The 27,378-nt window shown below is 36.6% G+C and overlaps 1 protein-coding gene across 3 annotated transcripts in view; it reads left to right on the forward strand.

Annotated features, from left to right (window-relative positions):
• Positions 1 to 4,620: 4,620 nt before the first annotated feature.
• DPH5 (diphthamide biosynthesis 5) overlaps positions 4,621 to 27,378 on the forward strand; it is a 47,253-nt gene continuing 24,495 nt past the window's right edge. Inside the window, exons 1-4 of one of the 3 annotated variants that reach the window (XM_022584214.2) lie at positions 4,621 to 4,956; positions 5,260 to 5,417; positions 12,739 to 12,863; positions 19,680 to 19,788. In XM_022584214.2, coding sequence (XP_022439922.1) covers positions 5,283 to 5,417; positions 12,739 to 12,863; positions 19,680 to 19,788 — 369 coding nt within the window. In that variant the 5' untranslated portion in view covers positions 4,621 to 4,956; positions 5,260 to 5,282. Of the gene's footprint in view, positions 5,035 to 5,259; positions 5,418 to 12,738; positions 12,864 to 19,679; positions 19,789 to 27,378 lie in introns of all 3 variants that reach the window. The other 2 variants (XM_022584213.3, XM_022584211.2) reach the window with 2 other exon arrangements.

Raw genomic sequence — 27,378 nt, forward strand, 5'->3', positions numbered from 1 at the left:
AGAGTGAGGGGGTGTGTGTGGGTTGATAGACTACTTTTAAGAACTTTGGCTTTTGAGTGAAGGGGAAACCACCCTCCTTCTCCCACCAAATCTTGGCTAATTGAGATATGTTTCGCTAAATAAATTTTAAAAGGGCAGGATGTAGTTTTTTAAGCGTAGAAAGAGTGAAACTATGTATCCCTGATTCTACCTTTTTAGCAATATTCTTTGGAGGAAGGAATTGCCAAGTATAAAAATGGGTTAGAAATGAAGAAACAAAGTTTACACACACAAGGAAACATCTTGGGGAGTTACTTTACACAAAAATATAGGGTTGTAAGTGATTTTCTTACAATCAGTCCACATGGTTACTCTTTCAATCTATTAAGCTAGGGTTAAAAATAACAGTAAAAATTCCATATTTTTCACAGAAAATCACTATGGATATGGAGTTTTTAAAAAATATATATTATTGTGTATTTTACATGATCACATCATATAAAATGTGTAGATGAGCAAGATCACTGAATAAACAATTACCTTTTTTCCCCCTGAGTAAGCAAATGCACAATAATGTAACTTCAGAACTTTTCTTGATCTTAGTAAATATAACTCTGTCTTCTGAAGCAATGCTATCTTTAATTATAACTTATTTGTGAATTGTTAGAAAATAATGACAATCAATTCAGGGTTTCTAAGCTCTACGAATATTAATCAAAATTCCCTCTAACAAAGAGGCAATCTCTGGGAACAGCTTCAGAGTAAAATAATACTCTCTATTCACAATAAGGTCAGATGGAGTTTACTCAGTAGCCCTGATATCTTCTTTTCAGAAGACACACAATGAACTCAAATAGGAAAATTGATGGATGAGTCCTTTCAGATGTAAGGTAATTACAATTTGTTCATAATGTAATGCAGTGTCTCAACTGTGTGTTATCACTTTAATATAAAACTACTATATGATGTGTTTATGACAATGGAATGGAAAACCCATCAGTATTAACTTCTTATGACTATCTGCATCTCTTTTTCACATTTTATGACTACTGCTTGAAGGTCTTAGATTAGCTATAAGAAGAATTTCTGACAGTGAAGGTACTAAAAATGAGCATCTTAAAGATCTTTCAGGAAAGGCATGAATGTTTACCCTCAGGGATGATTTGCTATTGTCCTACATGAAAGCAGAAATAGAAAGCAGAAAACTCTTCAGGCCCCCCATGATCCTTGTTATTCTTTACACTAAAAAGGCTTTTACCCCCCCTTTTTTCCCCTAGAATAATGGTTCTCTATAACCATGCCCCTGTCTTCTGCTACGTATGAAATTTCATATTTGCTATGACATTAGAAATAAATATGCTATTTGCTTTCATTATCATCAAAATAATGTTACAGTGTTGATTAAAAACTAATTTGAAACTGTTTTAAAGCAAAATTCTCAAGGCCCTGCTGAAATTAGATGAAGAAATGATATCATTTAATCAGCTATATGCTTAGATATGTATGTTCTGTTAATCTGTTACCTAGATGAGGGGTTTATCTTTCATGCAAAATGCAATCATATGTGTACTTATGTCTGTAACTCCCTTGGAAATGCAACAAAATAATAACATGGGTTGATGGCTGAGTGGGTGGATAAATATATGATTGAAAAAATACAGCAAAATGTTAAAACTGTAGAACCTAGGAGGTCACTGTATGGACACTTACTGTAAAATTGTGTTAACTTTTCTATATATTTGAAATTTTTAACGATAAATTGTTGGGGAAAATGCAATCATACTTGAAACCTGTTTTACATGGCAAGGGAGAAACCAAATCACACAGAATAATTCTGCAAAAAAAGATGAGACCAGTTTTTGCTGCTTATATTGAGTTGAGGAGGAAAATGACTGCCATAACACCTTTATCAATCTACCTCCAGAAAAGTCATCCAAATTCACACTGCTATTGAGAAATGAAGGCAGGCAGAAAGGTTGGTTTGTTCAAGAATTCTATAGTGAAAGTAAGTTCCTTTAACTGAATTTTGAAAAGTAAGACTTGAAATTACTTCTGTATCTAAAAATACAATATTTCTTTACCTACTCAGAATAACTTCATTTTCAATATAGATTTCCTGAAAGGAGATAAAGTATACCTTCCTTTGGATTACTAATTATTCTTTTTGGCAATGCCTTTTCCCTATGAAGCTGTTTGAAATCACTCAAAGAAAACAAAAACATGTTAAAAAATGACCAGTACATCGGAAAATTTACATACTAAATATGATATCATTTAATCAGCTATATGCTTAGGTATGTATGTTTTGTGCATATAAAGTATATATGATATGTGTCATAAGCCTTTCAACATAAATGACTTTCTAAAGTGTCATAAGCAAGGCATCTTTATGTTTGATAATTCTATCAATGATTTTTTGGTAGTCATCAAAAGCATATCACTCCCTGTATTTCGTACAGACAGAAAAAGACATCATCTCAAAGAAATTGCTCAGCTAGTAGTGGATAATGACCTATTTAATAAAGATTTATTGAATACCTACCATGTGCCAGACACTGGGCTAAGGCTTAGGGATGAGAATATAAATAAAATACAGTCCCTGACTTCATGAAATTTACAATTTGGTAAAGAAGATACACAATTACAAAACACTTAAATTGACCAGTAAGTATATGTGTGGAGTGTTACTGTAAGAAAAAGGAGATACCTAACCTAGCTGGGGGATCTCTGGGACTGCTTGCTGAGTTTAGTCTTAAAGAATGGGTAGCAGTGATTTAGGCAGGAGAAAATGGGAGAGGGTACTCTATGCTGAGGTGGCCGCCTGACTAAAGGCACAGAGCAGCATGTTGTGGGCACAGAACTGTACTGCTAGAGAAAAAGCTCATGGTATGTAATGGAGACAGATGAAGCTATGGAGGTAGGCAGTTGTCATATCATGGATGATCTTGTGGGATATATAAAGGAGCCTGGACTTTCTCTTGGCCTGATAAGGATTTAGAAGTGGAGTGACATTTTCAGATTGTATCTTAGCTAGATCTCCCTGGCTCCTGAGAGAAGGATGAATGTGAGGGAGACATGGTGACCAGCTGCAGGAGTGACATAATGAGGACCTGAATCAAGATTGTGATGGTAGGTATGGTTTCTACTGAGAAAGACCAGCAGATTGTCGGGTTAAAATGTGAGGTGATTTCCAGGTGTCTGGATTGGATAAGAGTCAATAGATAACAAAGTCTTCCCATCAAAGTAGATAACACAGAAGGAAAAGCCAAGTTGAAAGCTGATGGATTCAGCTTTGGATGTGTTGGATTTGACATGCCTCTCGGTTATCTAGGTGATTTCCAGAAGGAAGTTAAATACAGGATGCTGAGGAGGAGGTCTGAATGGGAGGTTGAAATTTGAGTCAGCAAAACATAGAGATATTTGAAATCGTGAGACTGAATATTCAGGATTTTGTTTTTGTTTTTGATTTTAGCCATTCCAATAGGTGTGTAGTAGTAGCTCATGGTGGTTTTATTTTTTATTTCCCTAATGATGTTTTGCATCTTTTCAAATGTTTATTTGCTATTCATATAACTTCTCTGGGGATGTGTCTGCTCATAATATTTCCCCATTTAAAAAATTAATTTGTTTTCTTATTATTGTGTTTTGAGAGTTCTTTGTATGTTCTCAATATAAGTCTTCTACCAGATATATGCTTTGCAAATATTTTCTCCCTGTGTGTGGTTTCAGTGTTTTCTGAAGACCATAGTTTTTATTTTGTTTAAGTATAATTTTTTCATTTTATCTTCTCTGCATCATGCTTTTGGTGTTGCACCTAAGAAATCTTTGCCTAAGTAAGGTCACAAATATTTTCTCCTGTTTTCCTTTGGAAGTTTCAAGTTTTTCACTTACATCTATGAGACATTTTGAGTTTATTTTTGTTTATTGAGGAATGGATTGATATAATGTGAGTGGATAGAACCAACCACTAAGAGTGTACACAGTGAGAAGGCCAAAAGGTGGATGAAATTCGGGGAGAAAAGATAAACCTAGGCTAAAGGAAGTGGAGTTGAGCAAAAAAGACACAAGGCATTGTCAGAGAAGCACAAGGAAAACTGAATAATCAACACTGTCTACTAAGATAAGCAATGAAACTTGTCTTCTGAACTTGGATGAGGTCATTAGTGACCTTAAGAAGAGCATATTCAGTCAAAACAAATCATTTCGACATTGAAACTTCATTTAACCAACCACTTTAAGAATTCCCCCTGTGGAAGCATTGGGACGAGGTCTGAAATGCCTGAGCATTCTTAAAGGTCACTTCTCGGGGCACAGGAGGGTCCTGGCCTTCCCGACACTGACGATGACTGAGACAGATTCCCGTCACGCCCCTTGGGGCACTCCAGAATGAGGTCTTGGGGACAAGCCCAAGGAATCACCGCCCCGCTGGGAAATCTGAACTAACACTCATCAACGGGTTCGCCAAGCTGGCAGCTCACGAGGGAGGCAGCTGGTGAAACTACGGCCGAATGAAAAGGCGAGGATGGGAACGTGCGCACTTGGGCAATCCCGGGGCAGACTAGGGAAACCCCTTCCACCCGCCACCCCCTAGTGCGTCCGGAGGAGGAGAGGGGGAGGGCGTGGGGCTCCTCGGGCCAACTTCGCGGCCGGCTCTCCTCGCGGGCGAAGAGCTCCGGCACTTAGCCGGTCCCAGGCTGGGGGCTTAAACATAGGGGATCGCGGGCAGGCCTCGTCCGTTCCCAAAGGTCACGCTGTGGGCACTGGTCAGACTCCCTCCGACCGGCTGACCTTTCGCCTCTCCGCCCCAGCAACCTGGGTATCATTCTTAGTCGCGGTGGGACAAGGTCACCCAGCCAGCTGACGGAACGAGCCATCACTTCCAGCTAGTCGTAAAGCGCCGCAAAGCGCAGCGCCGGCGCTTTGCGGCACCGTAGGTGAGGCTGCTGCGTGGATCCTCGCTCCGCGCAAATCCTTCGGGTGGGCAACTTCTTCTGGGAAACCGCGGCAGATAGGAGTTTGGGGAGGACGGTGACCCAGCTACGATTCTCTCAAAGGGTAATTGATCCTAGGTTTGTGTAACAAGAGAGAAAGTGGGTAGGGTTGTTTATAAACAGTACAGTCCTTATTTAAAAGCCTTGAAGTAAGGTTCTTAAACCTCCCTCCTTGTGACATGCCGTCCCTCCTCGTGCTATTTTGGTTTTCGTCTAAGTGTTCATCACTAGATTTTAGGCATCCTCCATGTAGCTGTCACTTGATTTTCTTATTCATTTCGTCCTGCAGTCGCCCTCCCCCTGGACTTTGAAATGCTTTACATGATCGGTTTGGGCCTGGGAGATGCCAAGGACATCACAGTCAAGGGGCTGGAAGTTCTAAGACGCTGCAGTCGAGTGTATCTGGAAGCCTATACCTCAGTCCTGACTGTAGGGAAGGAAGTTCTGGTAGGTGCTTAAGGCTTTCCAGCCTCCTGGGAAGAACGATATTTAACAGCTGATTTTTATTACACCAAGCTGAACCGAATTTTTCAGGTCTGTTGGTTCAAATCCTTTAAAACACATGCCCTGCTTATTATTAAGAATCTGAGGAGTACAAGAATGGAAATAGCACACTAACCAAGTGACTTGGAAAATGAAAGGGTGCTTTTTCTTACTTTACAAGTCTAATTGTGTAGCTTTTCTCCATTAAAAAGGAAAGTTATTTTACACTCCTGGGGATAATTATCAGAATCTCGTATTTCATGAGATAGACAAGAAATCCTTCCTGAGTTGAGTGCTAATGAGGTGCTGACACAGCCTTAATGAGTTGGTAATGTATTCAGGAACCAAGCTGAAAAGCTCCCCCCTTTGAAGTATTTCCATAGGGAACGGTAATCGCCTTTCTGTCTGTATCATATCCAGAGAGATCTAACCTTTGAATAGACATCTCCCAGTAAGGCTTATACCTATACACTTGGATGTATTGAGTGAGCCTGGAACTTAGTAACCGTAGAATTTGCTAGTATATCATACGTTTACCTGGCTTTGGTTAAGGGCTCAGTAAATTTTGGAGGAGGGGTCAAATTCAGGTTCATTGTCAAATTTCAAATACAGTGTAAATTAAGATGAAAAGATTGATGGACATGTTATAGGAGGAGGGAGAACATTTTAGGATTGTCTGGTCTATCAAGTCTTCCAGAGAAAAAGGTGACCTAGAGAATTTCAGGTCTTCTGGCCTCTCAGATTCACAGCCCAGAGAATTCTGAAGGTCTCAGAGTTTCTTTAAAATCTTAAAGAAGGACTGCTACTTGATTGGCCATGCATTGAAATAAAAGTTGTGTCTAATGAACAGCTTTTATTTGTTGGCTCCAGTTTATTAAGATGGAGCCAGAATATCCAAGCTCAAGATGATAGAAATGTTCCTCTCTAATTAGTGATAAAGGACAATTAGAATGAACTTAAAATCTTTTTAGAGAATATAGACAAATCAGTAGTTTTATAGAATTGGGCGTGGTTTTATGTCTTTGCTCTGTCACATGTTAACATGTGACCTTGGACAAGCCCTTTAACTATAGTTTCTTACTTTGTAAAAAGAGGACAGAAATGCCTACCTTATAGGATTTTAGCATAGCGTCTGGCACAGAAGTGTTCAGAAAACATGAGTTGTTAACAGATGCATTTCCAAATGTGTCTAAACCTCAGTTTCTTCATTTGTCAAATGGAGATAATCAGTTGGAAGGCTGTTAAGATTATATCATTTATTAAGATGATGTATTTGAAAGTGCTTTGCAAATTTAAGTGTTAGCTAAATGTTAATTTTGGTTGCTATGATTTTTTTTAGGTATTTTTTTTTTTTCCAAAAACATATTTGTAGAGTTACTACATACAGGGTCAAGATCTGGGGCTGAGCTCAACCTCACAGGTAAATTATATGTACTTTGTTAAGGTACTAGAATTCTATTTCTCAACAATAAAAAGTGCTAATATTTTTAGAACACTTATTATGCACTGTTTTAAACACTTAACATGTAGAACAGGATTATTACTCTTTAATTACTGTTCGCAGTTTTAGAGGCACAGAGAAACTTGTCCAGGGTCATACAGATAGTGAAAGATGGAGCCAGAATATGGGCCAAAGCAGTCCTCAGCTGAGACCCACCACTTTTGACCATACTGTGTCTCTGTACTCTTAGGGATAGATAATAGCTTCACAAAATATAACGTCACAGAACACCTACAGAGAAGTTAGAATTCAAGTAAAGTGGTCGATCCTGGATCCCCCCCGTCACAAAATTCCACTGATCTGCTCTCCGTGAGCCCCTCTGGGTCTTCAATTCATGTTCTTCCCTGAACAACTTTCCATACACCAGCCAGCTTAAATGAATCCTTTCTGGAATAAAGTAAGGTATAAATAAATACAATCATGCCTTATATTGCCCAGTAAAATTTGAGAACCACTTTATCTTCAGCCACTTTCTTCCTTTAATTTCTACCTTTTCTTTCTTTTTTAAACAAATTACTTAAAAAAGTTGTTAAGATGTGCTCGTACAATCTGGTCTCAATAACTCTAGATAGGTATTATACAGTGAAAAAAAGATGGGAAAATTCTGTTTTCTGCAATGAATATATGCTTCCTTTTATCACTAATTACACAAAATAATTTTTTTAAAAAAGGGCCACATGGATGTTGCTAAAGAAATCTAGAATTTATCTGTTCTTACATTGAAAGCTATTATTTTCAAATTGCCAGATGGGTAGTATCGTTTATATATTCCCTATTCTTCAGAAGTTAATTAAACTAGAGACAGTGAATCCAGGAAAGACTTTTAGTTTTGGTATATACAGTTTGGATTTCTTTAGGCACTTTCTGTGGCTAAATTATTATCTTATGTGCCGATTTGATATAACGCACCTATATACGTTATACAACGAGATATAAGCTATGATCTTCATTCTCAAGTGGGTCATGATTCATCTGTGTTTACCCAGGAAAACTTAAATAATACTGGAAGATGTAAATAACAATTCATGACAGTAGTGGAAGAGAGAAACTATAAAATTATATTTCTGACAAGAACTTGATTATTTTATTTAAGCCAACACTTTTTCACCAATTAAGTAGTAGAAGCTATCTCAGATAGCTACTAGGTATTAATTACAATTGAGGTACATGTAAGAGAGAAGGTCACTTCAGGCTGTGCTGGTCAGGGAATACTATGGAACAGATGGAATTTTGAGCTATGTTTTCAAACGACACATCTCAATTGTTTTATTTTTGTTTTGTTTCTTTTGTTTAAATCATGGTCCAAATACAAAATGATAATATTTGTATAGCTCTTCAGGATAAATGGAGGAAGCTGCTCATGGCCTGCGAGGACTAACTTTGGGGCCCTAGCTACCCTGCATAAAGCAGAGATCATTCATCTCTGCTTGTCTATGCCCCATTTGCAGTTCTGTGAAGTCCTGCAGTCAACTAATGTTCTGTGTCCTTGGGCAGTCATTTAAATTCTTTGCTCTCTTTCATATCTGTAAAACAGGAATAAAGATAGTGCCTATGTCATAAATTGTGGTAAAGATTAAGTGAATTCATATGCACAAGTTCTTAGAAGAGTGCCTGACCACAGAGTAAGCCCATTGTAAATGTATTATTACAGATATTGTTATTATAGATGATATTTGATAAGGGAAAGAGCAAGAGACAGTTATTACTATAGATAAGATTTGGTAAGGGGAAGAGAAAGAACATTCCTTGCTGAAGAAAAAATAATAGTGAGCAAAAGCAGGGAGGAGAAAAACAAATATTTGCTATAACTTGTTCTTGGGCAACACCAAAATAACTTTCATTTTCCTCTGGTGTATCTTTTCCCTCTTTTTTTCCTTCCAGTTTTATTGAGATATAATTGATATACAGCACTGTAAAAGTTTAAAGTGTATAAGTGACATAATGATTTGACTTTCTCACATCATGAAATGATTACAATAACTTTAGTGAACATTCATCATGTCACATAGGTACAAAGTAAAAGAAAAAGAATTGTTTTCCTTGTGATGAGAACTCTTCGGATTTACCCTCTTAACAACTTTCATACGTAGAGTACGGCAGTGTTAATTATATTTATCATTGTTCCTTCTCCTTTCTTCCTAACATACTTCACCTCGGTATACCAGCCAACTCTGTTTCCTTGTCCTCCTATCTAACTGCTGTGGATTGAGATTGGAGGGATAGGAGAGAACAGTAAAGAACTTTGCATTGAGAAAAATGAGGCCATCAGCTATGACCTTTATTAGCTTCCTATTTATCCTTACCCTAAATCTGAATCTGTCCTCCCTCCAGTCTTAGAAAATGACTTGTAAGATGAGATTCTCTTCCTGTTCAAGTCTAATGCCATCTAGATGGGTTTTCTTTCAAACGTCTTCTCTCCGTTCCTTTGGAACCTTACTCCTGTCAATTATTCTTTCTTCTTTATGTTCGATCTATATTAATATCCTTTTGTCCTCTCAAGGGTCAAATACAGTTGACCTTTGAACAACTTGAGTTTGAACTGCACAGATCCACTTATATTTGGTTTTTTTTTTCCATAGTAAATACTACTGTGCTACTTGATTCGAGGTTGGTTGAATCCACGGTTATGGAGGAATCACGAATATGGAGGGCTGACTATAGGTTATACTCAGATTTTTGACTTTGTGAAGGGTCGGCACCCCTAACCCCTGCATTCTTCAAGGATCAAGTGTATTGTCCATTCCGAAAACTCTCCTTTTTTAAACCTCTTTTCCCCATAGTTATTATTCTGTTTCTCTCTCCTTTTTCCAAAGCTTTTTGAAAAAGCAGTATACTTCTCTTGTCCCCCCGCGTCCCCTTATGTCTCAAGACTCCTACAAGCTGAATTCCATTTCTCTGAAATACTTCTCTGTTTATTGAACAATTATTTAGTACCTGAGAACTCCAGAGGATAGTTTTGAATTTTTGTCTGTTTTACTTCTTTTGACATAGTTGACTATTCCTTGAAACCGACTTTCAAGACATGGCTCTCTATTGGTTTTATTCCTGCCTTTGCATTTTTCTCGGTCCCCTTTGTAAGCTCCTTATTTTTCCATTCCTACTTTAAATGTTAGTGTTTTTGTTTTCTTTTTAAGATTTTGTTCTTGCATTTGTTTCCATATGCTACTTTGAGCCTTTACTCTTCTACTTTTTGACTAGGTAATATGTTAAATAGTTTGAAACTCAAAGATACTAAAAGGTATATATACATCAAAAGATTTCTATCCCAGTTATTCCTTCTGGAGGCAATCATTACTAATTTCTTGTGTATCCTTCCAGAAATACCCAAAAGTAATTTTAGCTGTTAGTTTTTACTTTCTTCCCTGTATACAAAACCCACCAATGGAAAACTAAGAACTAATTTTGAGTTTTACCTTCATTTTCACGAATGGAGAAGATTAGGGCTGAGATACGAAAACTGTCTAATCAATCATTGGATAATATATAGTATAAATTTAAAATCATTTGTTAAATGGTGCTGCTTGTTTTTTAAATTTTCCTTTCCTGACCCTGACTAGCTTTGATGTTCCTATAGCACATATAATGTGGTAGTTAATTCCCTGCTAGACATTATGCTCCATAGGGCAGAGGTCATGTGTGTCTCATTCACACTGTTTCCCAACATCATGCATAGAGCTTGGCATGGAGGTCGTACACAGAAATATTTTTCAAATGAGTGGTTGAACGAATACATAAATAAGTGGTTAAGATAAAAATAGTGTAGTACCAGTCTATTTCTGCTTTAGCAATCTCTTCCTTTTTTTAAACATTCTTTTTAAAGAGGATCAACCTTTGATTATATTGAGGTGTTAATGTGTGTTTCTCTTTAAGGAGGATGTTTTAAAAAAATAAATAATCTGTTGTTTCAATTAGATAATGAAATATTTCTTGGTTAGGGTAAGTGATAAATATGAAGTGATCATGATAAAAGTCTTGAGGAGAGAGTGGATTTTCTGTTGTTAAGTCATTTATAAAATATTGGATAGGATTACTGCCAGCATTAACCTAGTAACATGTGACTCCTTGATTTTTAAGAAATGTTAGAAGTTCAGAAAAGAACATTGTTTCCTTCAGTTTTCAATAATCATATGTGTGTTCTCTTACATATGTGAATATAAATGTTCCGCAGCTGTTTTTTGTTTGTTTTGTTTTGTTTTTTGGCTGCATTGGGTCTTTGTTGCTGCACACGGGCTTTCTCTACTTGCGGTGAGCGGGGGCTACTCTTGGTTGCATTGTGCGGGCTTCTCATTGCGGTGGCTTCTCGTTGCAGAGCACAGTCTCTAGGTGCGCAGGCTTCAGTAGTTGTGGCACATGGACTCAGTAGTTGTGGCTTGCAGGCTCTAGAGCACAGGCTCAGTAGTTGTGGCGCATGGGCTTAGTTGCTCCACAGCATGTGGGATCTTCCCTGACCAGGGATCGAACCCGTGTCCCCTGCATTGGCAGGTGGATTCTTAACCACTGCACCACCAGGGAAGTCCCCTCTACAACTGTTAAGTTTATTGGGCTTACAAAATAAAAGTAAGATGTATAAAAATGAAGGATTAAGAAAAAATATGTGGTACAAGTGAAAATAAAACATTTTCATCTCTGAAAACATCATTGTCATTGGGAACTTCTGGAACGTTATCTCTAAGAAGATATTCAGAGAAAAGGAAAGAATCTTTTTTCACATTTGAGGAACAGATTCTACTTAAGTATTAGGAAGTAATTATCGCAGTTGGAACTGTAGCCTTTATCTGCAAATGCTTAATCATTTGTTCATTTACTCATTTGCTTGACAAATATTACTGAGTAGCAGATACTCTTCCATTACAGCAATCCTTATAACTTTTGACATATGATATAATCCTTATGACAAAAATAAACTTCTCAGCATGTAAGAAATAGTATTATTTATCTGTGCATCCACTTTTACTATATTTGAGTCATATTCGATATATTACTCCACAGGAAATCTGTTATAAGATTCATGATCTTGCATAATAGGTTGTAACCACTACCCCATGACAACTAGCACACTCTTACTTCCATGCTGCCATTCCAGTTAAGGTCACCCTCCTGGGTTTGTGCTTTAGAGTTGAACTTCTGCGGATTCGTTCACAAAGCAGTTTGTTTGGAGAATTCTTATATATTTAGAATTCTTTTCTTGCTCCTGCAACTCTGCCTTTTTTAGCAGGAACTAGGAAATACAGTTTTAAATTAGTCTTTCCTGCAATTATGCAGGAATGTTTGCTGGTTCTGTAAACAACTAAATCTTAATTTTCTATTGTTTCTCATTGAAATTATCTTCTTTTTTAGTCAAGGTCTCATAGATTTCCCAAGGAAAATTTAATCAAACCCAGCTACCATGTATGTGTATAATTATTGTTTAATATATTTATTCTGCAGTACTGTGTTTCTGAAGTCAGGCTTATGCATACATGTTCTCTATTCATCCTACAATGTTTGGCCTGGTCTGTTAGACCCAAATTTAGAGGTTAATTTAAAATGCAAAGAGCCTGAGGTGTTAGGAGGTCTACCTCCTCTTGGGATATTAAGATAGCCCCAAAGACAGAGTTTAATTGCAACATGATACAGAGGGCTAGCTCATTGAAGAGTTGTAGTCAATGATCTGTTTGGATGGTTGCCAAGATTTGCACAGGCCCCAGACAAAGACTGTTTTGTGTGTGTGAGAGAGGGGTGTGTGTGTGTGTGTGTTGAAATGGTCACCTGTGTCTCATTTTTATATTGGACTTAAATCTATAGGAAGAGTTTTATGGAAGAAAATTGATTCTCGCTGATAGAGAAGAAGTGGAACAGGAAGCAAATAATATTTTAAAGGATGCTGATATCAGTGATGTCGCATTCCTTGTAGTTGGTGATCCATTTGGGTAAGTCAAAGGAGATATTTTGAGTTTTAATTTATTTACTTTTTTAATCATTAAGAATTCTTTTATTACATTTAAAACTTTATCTTCCAGGTCCTGATAGGGGACTGTTTAACTAGGCTCTGTCTAAAATTTTGTAGTTTAAACTTTCATTATCTTTGAGATTAATGAAGAAAATTTATTTGGGAAGGATGTCATCATGTATCACTTACATTGATTATCAAGTGTCAACTCTAAAGTTTATATCGTTGCTTCAGCTATTTTTTTAGAAAGTCACTTGGGGCATCAAATAACCTAAACTAGTATATCATTATTAAATAAGTATATTACATTATCAAGAGTTGTACCTGCCATTTATTTTGCAGGTAAGTGCAGGTATCTTCTGCTTGCTTTGTCCTCGGCTTTTTTTTTCTTTTTTAATCATCTACTATTTAGCAATACTGTTGTCACTTTACTTGCCTTGAATTTATCGTTTATCAAGCCTCAGATTTCAATTTCTTATATCCACTGGGAGCTCTGTTCTTCCCCATTACTAAAAAGATGGGCTTATACTTGTCTAGTCAAACATCATCAATCTCTAATGTCAAGCCAAACAGAACAGTTCTTTTTCTCCAGCTGGTGACCCAGGATTTATGTCACAGGTTTAAGGAACATAAGGACAATTAAATCACTGTGAACCCACCACCAAGGATATTTTTCAAAACAATTACGTGTGCATGTAATTGTTTTGTGCATGTTAGTTACATGTGCATGTGTCTGTCAAAAAGAAAGTAATTTATATCAATATGAGGTGCCAGAGATTATGTATCATTATGATACTTAGTTGCAAATGGTATCCAGTCACTGATGAAGTCCAGTAAACCCATGCTACTTGAAGTGAGATTTGCAGGCTATTGCCAGCCCACAAACTTACCAGTCCATGATGAGATAACTACAGAAATTGAAAGTAGGCATTTAGAAACTTTTATAGCAATTTTACAAAATAATTTTATCTCTGCTGAAACTAATAATAAAACTTTGGAGCTTGTATTTTGTATTATTTTATATTTTATTTTTCTAATAGTTATTTTTTTTGCATTTTACAAAACTAATGTTCCATGACAAGTTAGAACTTAAAAAATATTGGCCTTTCACACAGTTTGAGAAGCACTGCTGTTGACTTTTGTTTTACCATGTTTTTCATATCCTTTCATTCCTTTCCTCTGTGGCAGCCACTATTCTACCTAATCCAAGCTCTCATTATACTAATTTAATATAGTAGCCTTTTACCTGGTCCAGGTGTAGATTCTTAACTCATTACCTATGCTGTGATCAAATTCATGTTTGTAGATCCACAATTTTAAAATCTCACCCGGGCTCAAAATTAGACTATTATTACCTCCATCATTGGCCAGACATGAAAAATACTGTCTAGCCTGCTCTTCTACTGGTGTCCTGCCAGTCTTGTACTGAAACCCACGCTCACGCCAACCAGTTTGCCCTTCCCTGATCGTCATGCTTTCTCACCATCATGCATTTGTTCAAACTGTTTTCCTCATCTGTAATGCCCTTTGCCCTGTTTCTGACTGTCAGAAACCTACTCATTTTTCAAAGCCCAACTCAAACATCACATTCTCTGTGATATAATTCCTAATTAACCCAACCAGAAGTTATATCTCTTCCTAACTGCTGATGTTAGTTTTCATATATTACCTCACAAAGTATTTTTTTATTTGTATATTTACTCTTTAGATTTGTAGGCTCCCCTTCACATTTTTATCTCCCTAGCTTCCTTCACAATACTGAGCTTATAGTAGATATCAATTAAATATTAATTGAAAGAATTGTTAATATTTTGCCTGAGGTCATGACGAAGGAGGACCAGGTGTATTTGGACTGACATCCATTCAGCAAATATCTTTTGAGCACCTATCTTATGACAGGCTATCTTATGACAGGCATTCCTATGTGCTGGATATATATTAGATGATAACTCATGGGGTTTACAGTTTAGTAAGGGAGACTGACATTAGTTGAAGAAAAAATAATAAATTAAAAAAATCAATAAATCTGTAAAGGAAAAAAAATAGAGACTAACAGGAACAGACTTATTTATGCAGGGTCATATGGAAAATCCTTCATGTGGAGGTGATATTCAAGCAGGTATCTAAAAAGTAAAAGGAAAAGCAGAAGGGAAGAACATTCTAAGCAGAGGGAACAGCAAGAATGTATTCAAGTAACTGAAAGGCCAGAGTGGTTGGAGCTCAATGAGTGAAGGAAAAAGGGACCTGAGAAGGAGTTAAATAGATAGGTGGGATCCAGACATGTAAGGCTTTGGAGGGAGTAGGGATTTTGTTTGAAGTACAGTGGTAAACTTTTAGAGGATTATAAGCAGCAAATAATCACAATCTCATTGACATTCTTAAAAGATCACTCTAAATGCTTGGGTGAATGGGTTTTAGGGAGGCAAGGGTGGCTCTGGTAGAAGAGAGAAAAAGACAAACTGGGAAAAATTTAGAAGGAAAAATGCTCGGATGTATATAGTAGATGAGGAAAAGGAAAGAAGTAAGTCTTCAATGATTCTGGCTTTAGTAACTGAGTAGTTGATTATGCCATTTTTTGAAATGATGAAAGCCAGCAGGAAAAAGGGCTGGGAGAAACAAGAATTGGTTCTGGAAATGTTTTAAGTTTTGGATGTCATATAGACAGTTTGATATCTGCTACTGGAGCTCAAGGGAGGATTTATCCTGGTTATATGACTTTTGAAGTCATCAGTATCTAGATGGTATTTAAAACCTGAGTAGTGGATGGAATCACATTAGGAAGGAACAAGAGCAAGAACAGAAGACCTAGGATGATCAATCCCTAGGAAACTGGCATTTCATGGTCTCTCAAGAGCAGAGGAGGAGGAAAACCGATAGAGTGTGCTGTCACAGAAGCCAAGAAAAGAGAATGTTTTAGAAAAGAAAGAGTGGTCAGCTTTGATGTACTGCTGAAAGGTTAAGTAGAAGATGAGGATAGAAAAGTGTGTGTAAACTTAAAGGCTTTATTTTATGGAGGAGTTGGTGCTTGAGCAAGGTCTGGTTTAATAGTTGAAGATTGTGAGGTAAGATTGTGGGGTAGGATTGGGGGGCGGTTGGGGTGGAAGGGAAACTTCAATGTAAATGAAAAAACTGAGGCCCAGAGAAAGTGCTGTGATGCTGCTCAGAATCCTTCAGTGACTTCGTGGCCTTAAATCTTTTAACAGTTTATCTACTTCTTCCTTTGGCTACTCTTCTTTTTGACTATGGTAGAGCCAAATTGTATAACTTTGCCATTTTGTAAATGTTTTGCAGTATTCGTTCTCCATGTCTTTGCTCGTGCTTTTTCCTTAAACAGACTGTTCTTCCTAGTTTTTATTTAGTGAAATAGTAGATTCTTTAAGACCCAGCTTAGATGCCACCTCTTCCATGAATCTTCCCTTATTTTATTCAGGAGTAAGTGCTTTTTTTTTTTTTTTAAACTTCTAGCCAGTTAATTTTCCCTATGTCAGTGACTAATCATATATAACCTTATATTTGGATTTATGTAATATTTACTGTAACTGTAGTTATTTTTCATTTATCCACTGGATTACTGTTGGGATATAGTAGCTGGAGACAGGGTGGTAAGGAAGGTGTAAATTTTAATTGGGCCTTGAAGAATTAGAATTTGAATTAATTAAATGGATAAACCAGGAAGGGAATACAGAATGCAACAAGGCACTGAAATTCTTCCATGTATATATATGACCAAAACAATGTACTTTGTTTAATTTTAAGCCCCTTTCTACTTATTTGAATAAAAATTTCAAAAAGAAGGGAAAACTGTTTACTCAATCTTAAATTCTTTTTTCTAATTTTTAAAAATTTTCTAGTATTTTTAAAATATTTAAAAATTTATTATTTTAACCATTTTTGAGTGTACAGTTCAGTGGCATTAAGAACATTCACATTGTTGTGCATCCATCAGCACCGTCTATCTCCAGCAATCTTAAATTCATGGAGAAGGTAATTGAAAGTAAGTTCAGTCAGTTGGTGTAGTTCTCATCTTTGCCCTTTTAATCTAGGTTATTAAAAGGAATGTGGAAGTTAATCACATAAATAATGTAAATGACTCTAAAAATGTTCTGCATCCGTAGATCTGACTCAGTCATGTGAGAGATGACAGTCTTAAGCTTTCTGTCCCCATAAAGAGCAGTTGAACAGGGTCATCATTAAACAGATTCCTTCTGGACTTCCCTGGTGGTACAGTGGTTAAGAATCTGCCTGCCAATGCAGGGATCACGGGTTCGATCCCTGGTCCGGGAAGATCCCACATGCTGCGGAGCAACTAAGCCCATGCACCACAACTGTTGAGCCCGCATGCTGCAACTACTGAAACCCGTGTGCCTAGAGCCTGTGCTCCACAACAAGAGAAGCCACCGCAATGAGAGCCCATGCACTGCAGCAAAGAGTAGCCCTGACTCACTGCAACTAGAGAAAGCCCATGCAACAACGAAGACCCAACACAGCCAAAAATAAATAAATTTAAAAACAAAAAACAAATTCTTTCTAAAGATGGTTCTGTTTTTATTCCATTTGCTATTTTAATATGCTCTGTAATATGTTCATGGTACATGCACACACATACACACACACAAATATACCTTTATTCACCTGTCTCCTACGTGCCTTAACGTGGATCATTTAATTGCTTCCATTCTGCAAATTAATGTTATTATAAAATAAAATTTAAAATAGACATACTAGGCCTTATACATTCAAATTGTCACCTTTATGAATTTCATTTTATTAATTCCATTGATCACAACATTTTTTTAAAATAATATTCTCTTTTTTTTAAACCCCACATTTATTTATTTATTTTTGGCTGTGTTGTGTCTTTATTTCTGTGCGAGGGCTTTCTCTAGTTGTGGCAAGCGGGGGCCACTCTTCATCGCAGTGTGCGGGCCTCTCACTATCACAGCCTCTCTTGTTGCGGAGCACAGGCTCCAGACGCGCAGGCTCAGCAGTTGTGGCCCACGGGCCCAGTTGCTCCACGGCATGTGGGATCCTCCCAGACCAGGGCTCGAACCCGTGTCCCCTGCATTAGCAGGCAGATTCTCAACCACTGCGCCACCAGGGAAGCCCGATCACAACATTCTTGAATCTCCTCTTTTGAAATTGCCTTCAGAGCAATTCCAAGTATATTATTAAGAAACATTTACTATTTCTGGGCATGTGGCTCTATCTAGAACTATATGTGTGTGTATATAAGTATATATGATATTAGATAGAGCCACATGCCCAGAAATAGTAATAAATTTGTCTTTACACACGGCAGTGCACACGCGTGCACACGCACGCACACACTTTCCCAGTCACTACAATGAAACATTTTCATGAGCCATGGACCTGGAGGAATGCCCAGTATAAGGGTGTTAAGCCCATGGTTCGTACAGTTCTTTTTTTTTATTGAAGCAATATAATCTAGGTAATTGTGATGATAAAATACCAATTTTATCACAGTTTTTCATAGCAGAAATCTGAAAGGCTAATTTAATCACATTTATATCAGTTTCACAAAATCAAACCACTTTGCCAGGTCATTAAATCTTCATAGTACACCAACCACATCTGGTCATTTTAAATGAACTTGTGATAAAAAGAGAATAATTTTAAACCAGTTTTTTCTTTCTGCTCATCTATTTAAATAACTCACCAAGTAACTAATTCAGTTTTCCCTTAGCTTAGTGTTAAATAGTGAAATTCTGTTGAAAGTGATATTAAAAACTTATAACTGGCATTTATATTATTTTTTAAAAGCTTACTTTAAATCAAATTAAGGATTATTTTTATAGTAGTTTGTATTTTATGTGTGTGATTTAAAACAGACTTCCCTGGTGGGCATTCTTTAATCTGTTTCTGACTGCCTTGTGGGGTGAAAGCCCTTGATCTTCCTACTTGGTATGCATTGACCAGTTGACAGGTTCTGCTTGTTTGTATGTAGTTTCTCAAACATGCTAATGTTGCTTTCCCCAGTAGGGCTTGGAGTTTTCATCAAGGGGGAAAAATGCCGTTAATAATGCAGTTCTAAATTGATATGAGGTTAAGTTTCACAGTATCCATATTTATATTTATATGTATTCTCTCTTACCACAATCTATCTAATTATAATCGTTAGATCTATCTCAAAAAAGGGAAGGCAGCAGGCAGAATAGGCACACCCTTACACATACTAATTATGCACAGTAACAACCAGGCTGAAAACAGTTATAAATAAAATGACTGCTAGACAGATAAAATCCAACTAGGAATATATCAGTCAGAACTCTGATCTACAGCCTGTGAAAATGTTCTGTAAATTGTGCCTTATACAGAAACAAAGCCTTCAAAATAGAGCAGAAATCAAGGAGGAAGTCTAGTGACATAATTTGGAACTCTGTAGCAGAAATTTTAAGAGTTTAAAGGGACCCTAAGACCAAAACATTTGAGAATTGCTACTCAGGAGTTCAGTTGCTGAGTAATATTCCACAGATGTCTTTTGCAGGTGTTAACAGGAGGAAAAGAGCAAGTTAAAAGTTCCCTTTTTTCTGTAGCTGCCAAGGCTGCTTTAAGAGTGTTAAAGGTGCAGTTCAACATTGTACAGGGCCTGTGTAAACTTACACTTTTCTTGCCCAGAAACCCAGATGAAAGTGTTATGCAGGTGCCTCGAAATATTTGAGGGAAAGCAGTGTCCTTGACCCTTTGATTGACTTGAGCTCATGAAATGCTGTGGCTTTACTGTCTTAAAAAGTCAGCCGTGGTTAGTTTAATCCAACCTGATCTTTTCTCACTACAGAGCTACAACACATAGTGATCTTATTCTGAGAGCAACAAAACTGGGAATCCCTTACCGAGTTATTCACAATGCTTCCATAATGAATGCTGTAGGCTGCTGCGGTTTACAGGTAATACTACAAAAGAACGGGTTTTTTTTTTTATGGTATTTAGCAAAAATGTTTTAGTTTTCTACAAATTTCCATAGATTTTATTGTATTTCATGAATTATAAGACATTATTATTTTATATAAGACTGTGTATTAAGTTTTTTAATACTAGATTTTTTTATAATAATTTTCCCATAGCTTAGACTTCTTTTCCCCTCACTGGAATAGATCATTGAAATTTAGCTAGAGAAAGATTTTAATTTTATATCCAAATTGTAATATACAAAAAAGGGAATATAACCAAATTAAATTGGTTAAGTATTCCTAAAACCTTTTAAAATTATTCCAAATGACTTACTCTGCATTGCTGAGACCCATGTTTTTCCACCCAGTATTGTTTTCTGTGCTATTAAGAGCACGGTGATGCAGCATTTCTTAAAATAATCCATGAAAGAGCTAAAAGCCAGGATATTAGGCTTTTAAGCCAGCTTTGCAATTATTGATATGTAAAGTTAGTTGTTTTTGACCCAGAAATCTTGGTTCTGAGGAGTTAAAGGAGCACTCCATAACTGTGTTTAATATTTTCTTCCAGGCTGCTGACATTCATTTTACAAGTTTGATATCTGTGTTCTGATGTTCACACATATATAATCCATGACAATTGTGACTGCTTGTGGCCAACAGTAGTTTTAAGACTTTATTGATTGTTAAGACACATTCCTATTTCAGATGTATTATAACAGGAAAAAATTTGCATCTTAGAATCTATGAAATAGGTATTTCCCAGTATATCTTCCTGGTATGCATAATTTAAAATAGCTGTTTACAAAGTAAGGGACAGCATGAACTGAGAACTATCGGCCTGTATTGGTTGGTTTCCTCTCTGGGAATATGAAACAGGCATTTTATTCTAATGAAATCTTAAATATTTTGATCATATATATGGAGAGTCCATTAGAAAAGTAGTCAAGAGTCTCTCAAATATTCTCAAAATCAAATAAAAGAAAAAATAGTAAAGATTTTTTTGGGAATCATCTATGTATTTCTAATCTCTTCGGAAATATAAAGATAGCTTGATCCTTTCTACACAGGTATTTTAAAGGAAATATAATCCCATAAAATTTAATTAATACTTCTATGCTTTAGTGAAGCCCATGGATAAAAGCTACTATCAGTTATGAAGTACTGGCATGATTATTCTGATAAATGCAGTTTTTAATTTTCTACACACTAATTAGATGTCCCAAATTAAAGGTGTGATACCACACAGAATAAGAGCTGCTGATTATTAGGCACAAAGAGACAACGCACAATGGATCACCTAGACTCTGAATTCAATTGCTAGTTGTATATATAGGAAATCTCAAAAAACACTTTTTCTTTTCTTTTGTTCTGAGGGTCAATAAAATGCTATTTAATTCATCCATTAAAAAAAAAAGTAGCTGTTTACAGCAAGAAGCTACATTAGCCTTGGTATCCAATGCTGTGTCTGTGGCTTTAGAGGGACCTGTATTTTCTGTATTACCTGTGAAGAGTAGCTCACTTTAATTGACTAATCCTGGCCAGGCATCCCAGAAATACTGCCTTTGGTTCTGAAGAACCAGAGAAAAAGTATAAATGATTCACCTTTCAGTATTCATTACTTCCTCTTAGTTATGACTACGTCTAAATTGGCAAAGAACTTTGCTGTCTGTTTTGTCTTCTAATAAAATGCATACTTTAAAAAAACCTTGCCAATTCAGTCTTTTTTACACTTAAAATTTTTTCCCAACATTTCTGTGTTGGAATAAATTGAATTCTTGACTCTCAGATTCATGAGTGATTCTCAGTCCAATATTCTTTCCTCTAGACATGCTATCTTTTAATCCTTTAAGAATGATTGCCATGAGAAAGGAAAAAAAGAGAGGAATAAATTATGTGATAGACAAAAATGTGTAAATCTTAAGCTAATGGACTATATATAAGGGACTATATATATTTTTTCATATTGGTTTTAATTTTATTTCTGGTGAAGAAGGTTAGTTAGCCCCTTTCCATCATATTTTGCTCTAAATTATCTTCTAATAATCTATTATTTAGAGTTTTTTGCTTTTTAAGCGTACTTTTTTTTTAACATCTTTATTGGAGTATAATTGCTTTACAGTGTTGTGTTAGTTTCTACTGTATAACAAAGTGAATCAGCTATATGCATATGTATATCCCCATATCCCCTCCCTCTTGCGTCTCCCTCCCACCCTTCTAGGTGGTCACAGAGCACCGAGCTGATCTCTCTGTGCTATGCAGCTGCTTCCCACTAGCTTTCTAGGTTACATCTGGCAGTGTATATATGTCAATGCTACTTTCACTCCGTCCCAGCTTACCCTTCCCCCTCCCCGTGTCCTCAAGTCCATTCTCTGTGTCTGTGTCTTTGTCTTTATTCCTGTCCTGCCCCTAGGTTCATCAGAACCATTTTTTTTTTTAGATTCCATATATATGTGTTAGCATACGGTATTTGTTTTTCTCTTTCTGACTTTCTTCACTCTGTATGACAGACTCTAGGTCCATCCACCTCACTACAGATAACTCCATTTCATTTTTTTATGGCTAAGTAATATTCCATTTTATAAATGTGCCACATCTTCTGTATCCATTCATCTGTTGATGGACACTTAGGTTGCTTCCATGTCCTGGCTATTGTAAGTAGTGCTGCAATGAACATTGTGGCACATGACTCTTTTTGAATTATGGTTTTCTCAGGGTATAAGGCATAAATATTTTAAAAGATCTTTGTCTTTATTATGTAAATCTGTTATCCAGACTGGGTAAAGGTAGACTAGGGTGACCCTTTCCCTCTGATCCCCACACTGATAAAGAAGTACAGTATTATTGTTCTCATATTTAAAATGGGTGAAGGTATTTGAGAGGGAATTTACTATGAGAATTGACAGTCTCCATACATATAAGCCCCCAAGATCATATCCACATTTACATATATTATTATTATTTTAAATTTAGCTTTCTCTCAGTTTTATATGGGATTTCTCTAAGCAGCCACAAAGTACTATTTCCCCATCTTGGTTCTGTTCCCTAATCTGGATATGAAATGACTTACTACTAGTGTGAAAAACAGGAAGTACCTTTCTATTTTCTGTCTTTTGTATTTATGAAATCTCTATGGAAGTATAATTCTTGTACCACCCAAGGTATTCCTATCCCAGGAGAAGGAGGTAATTATTGATTCCTTTGTATAGTTTTCTAAGATAAAAGACATAAAAAAAATCATATGCATAGCACACTTAAATTTTAAAATAAATGTATATGGATATCCTGCATAATGCAAAAATTTTGGCAAAGTCCCCTTCCTTATAATAGCTCGTCTTTTTCTCTTTACTCTTTGGACTAGCATTTATGGAAAAACAATAACCTATACCAGTGGTTCTCAGACTTCAGTATTCATCAGAATCACCTAAAGGGATTATTAAAGAGTTTCCTGGGCCTTCCCTTCAGATTTTCTGATACAGTATATCTGGAGTAGGGGTATGAGAGTTTGCACTTCTAACAAGTTCTCAGGTGATGCTGAAGCTGCTGGTACAGGCACCACACTTTGAGATTCATCAACCTAGACAGGTAAAAAATTTCTTAGAAAGTTAAAAACTGCACTGTCATTCTTTTAATATGGCAGAATTGGAAAAGTAGATTTTAGTTCCCAGAAATACGCTTGCTAAATGTAGAGTGTTAACAGGTTACCTTGCCATGCTCTCTTGCTCAATTTTCTAAAAGGGAAGTGGGCACCACTTTCGAAAGGCATTCTGTCATTTATGTGAAAGAGCTTTCCTATGAATTGAAAAATGGCCATCGAGTTGTTAAACAGAAGTTCTACTTGGGTAAGGTTACAGACCTGAACGGTATATACTTTTCCAACATCTTTACCTTAGGTTAAAGAGGAGTAGTATGAAATTCCTAACCTGAGAATGGGTACAGTTTTTTTAGCTATCATTTATCAGCTCCTTTTGAACTATCTTTTTTGTTTTTGTTGTTTTCTAAAGCAGCATAGTTCAGAATCGACCATTGAGGTTTTTTTATTAACTTTGTAGTTTATTAACCAACAGAAGATTCTTGATTATCAGTATCTATGAAGGTAAGTAGTTGCATAGACTAACACTTCTACACACACACACACACACACACACACACACACACACACACACGCACACATACTTAGCCAGTTGATATGCATTCTATTCTAGGCAAGCCATAAATACACTTCCTTACCACAAACCTCATATACCTAATGAAATTGTTGTTGTTGTTATATGGAAAGTATATTAGAGGTTGCCAAGTTAGACATCATTAAGAGGAATAGTGATCCATTTATTCAACAAATACTGTTTGTCTTCTTATTGTTTGCCTACTGAGTTTCTTTGAATATGGTGGTAAAGCTGACCAAGAAGGTCTCTGCTCTCAAAGAGCTTACATTCTAGTAGGAAAGAGAGGCAATAACAAATTTAAAAAATAAAGTCAGGTAGTGGTAAGTATAAGAAATTCAAGTAGACTGCTAGTTTAGAGAGTGACTAGGTCACTACTGTAGTTGGGTAGTCAGGGGAGGTCTCTCAGGGTGGTAACATTTAAGATTAGATATTAATCAAGAAGGAACAACCATATCCCAGTCAGAAGGAACAGTTTGGACAAAGACCCTAAAGCGGAGATGAGCTTGGCTTGTTAAAGGAACCAAAGGAAGGCTTACTGGAGAGTAGTAGGCAAGGAGAAGAGTGATCTGAGGCTGGATAGGTGGGTAGGGTTGGATCACTAGGCTAATACACTGTCAGGAATTTGGATTTTATTCTAAGTGATATAGACTAACTGCCTTTAGAGGGATTTAAACAGAGCAAATACTTTATCTGGTAAGTGTTTTAAAAAGATATATCTGGTTGGTATGTGGGGATTGAATTTCTGCCAGGGAAGACTAGAAGTGAGGAAATCAATTAGTAGGTTTATTGCAGTCTTTTAGAGAAGAGGTGATGGGGGCTTGGACTTCATGGAGAGGGTAGGGTGCAATAGACGATTAAAAGAAGTAGATACATAGGAGCAGTGTCTATTAAGAGAATAGAGATTTAGGGAGATGTAGAGAGCCATTTGTGCCTTACGGATAATCCTAGGAAAGGAAACGGACTCTGTATGCTAATGGATCCTACCATCTCACTACCACAGTTATCATGGTCCTTACCCCCATAGACTTGTCCACGGGGCTGGACCCTTCTAACACCATTGCCCAGGTGTTTTCTCTTTTTGGTTGGTTGTATTAATTTGTCATTTCTAGAGAAGTTGCCTCCTGTCCTAAGAACCCTGTGCCAGTCTTCCTATGCTTTCAGGACCATTATCAATCTTAGAACTGATTATGTAGAAGAATAGGATTGGGTTTGTCTTACTCCCAGACTCTCGAAGGCATGATGTTTCCCTGAAGTATCTCCTTTTCTCTTATGAACAATTGGTAGTCCCAGCATAGATAATAAGTGTATGTATGTTAAGTGAAAGAAGTGAGACATAGAAGACCACATAATTTATGATTCCATTTACATAAAGTGTCCAGAAAAAGCAAATCTATAGAGACAGAAAGCAATTAGTGGTTGGCCGAGGCTGGGGATGAGAACAGGATTAAGTATAAATGGACATAAGGGATCTGGAGTGATAAAAATTCTCTAAAACTGGATATAGTGATGGTTGCACAACTTAGATTTACTAAAAATCATTTCATGTACACTTGGAATGGGTGAATGTTATGGTGTGATAATTATACCTCAATAAAATGGTTTAGAAAAGGAATTATAAGGGGTTTTCTAGACGGACAAGAAGTTAAAAGACATTCCCAAAAGAGAGAAAGGTAGAGTTAGAGAGTCATGGAGGCACTTTGGGGCATCTGCAAGGTATTACAGAAACACAAATGAATCCATACATACATACCACAGAAACCTTGGCTATCTAGAGATTAGTTAACACAAGACTTACAGTACGTATGTTGGGTAAAAACTGACTACATATTGGGAAGAATTAGTAAAGGAAAGGTATAATGGATATAATGGAAAAGGCTTAGTGTTTAACTGTAAATTAAAAGGTTTTGGTTTTACTTTTCACTCAGGTGGTAACTAAGGAGTCATCTAACTGCTCTGGATCTTGTTTCTTAACTACAAGGGGATGAGGTAGGAACAGGGAGGAATGTTGGACAAAACTAGTGGTTTTCAGAGTGTACCATGATTTATGAAGATGCTTTAGGGTTGTGAAGATAATGAAGTAATTGACACCAAAACACAAAGAATAAATCCCTGAGGAGCCAGGTCATTATCTTTAACTCAATTTTTAGCATCAGTGATGTTCTATATAAGAATTCATTTGGAAAAAAGATTTGTCACTAAAAAGTATGAAGAATACTAAACTAGCTAAGTTCTAATATCCTGTAGTTTTGGAAGCTAAAAAGCTGGACTGTTGGGACCTCCCTGGTGGTGCAGTGGTTAAGAATCCACCTGCCAGTGCAGGGGACACAGGTTTGAGCCCTGGTCTGGGAAGATCCCACATGTTGTGGAGCAACTAAGCCACAACTACTGAGCCTGTGCTCTAGAGCCCGTGAGCCACAACTACTGACCCCACGTGCCACAACTACTGAGCCTGCGTGTCTAAAGCCCGTGCTCTGCAACAAGAGAAGCCACCACAATGAGAAGCCCGTGCACCGCAACAAAGAGCAGCCCCCGCTCTCAGCAACTGGAGAGAAAGCCCGCGTGCAACAACAAAGACCCAATGCAGCCAAAAATAAATACTTTTTAAAAAAAAAGATTTATTAAAAGAAAAAAGCGGGCCTGTTTTCCAGTTTTAGGCAAAGGATACGTAGACCAAGATATGTTAGATACTCAAATTTTCATTGAGTTAATTTTAAGATTTTTTTGCAATTAAAATATTAGTTATAAACATGTATACTTTAAAATCATGTTACTTGAAATTCCTAAGTAACAGATATTTCTAACACTTATTTGTATTTTGAGGATTTTTCTAGTCAAAGAAAAATCCATTTATTTGTCGAGAGCCAGGCAAGGTGGTTGTATTTAGACATTCCTGATAATGAAAAATCAGGGATTTTTCTCAGTACACAAAAGACAAGAGGAACAAGTCCTTCTCTTGAAATCTTCAAGTTAGGCATTTAGCAGCTTAATCATGCAGAATCAGAATTGCTTTTATTATTGTTGCTGCTTGTGAAGAGCCACTTACAAAATAACGTTTTTTCTTGATAACAAATGCCATATATACGCATAGAAAATCAGGAAAATACAGTAAGTATAAAGAAGAAAATAAAAGCATCCGTAGTCTCACCACCTGAAGGTAACCATAGTTACCATTTTGGTATGTTTTCTTTCAGTCTTTTTACTTAGCACTTACTGTGTGTACATTCTCCTGAATCTGACAGGCTAAAAAAGAATTACAGATCCTAAGATAATTTTTTTGCATGGTACTTCATTTATTGTTAGCCATTTGTGTGATAGGATATGTTAATTATTTTGTAAAAGTTTGGTGACTGAAATGATTTTGAGACATTTTTAAAGGAAAGATAAGTAAGACAGTTTGAAACCAGGTAGCAATGATTTCTGCACT

This window comes from Delphinapterus leucas, chromosome 1 (assembly GCF_059928025.1).
Source record: "Delphinapterus leucas isolate spDelLeu-1000000601 "Yukka" chromosome 1, BTC_Dleu_Yukka2, whole genome shotgun sequence".
NCBI lineage: Eukaryota > Metazoa > Chordata > Mammalia > Artiodactyla > Monodontidae > Delphinapterus > Delphinapterus leucas.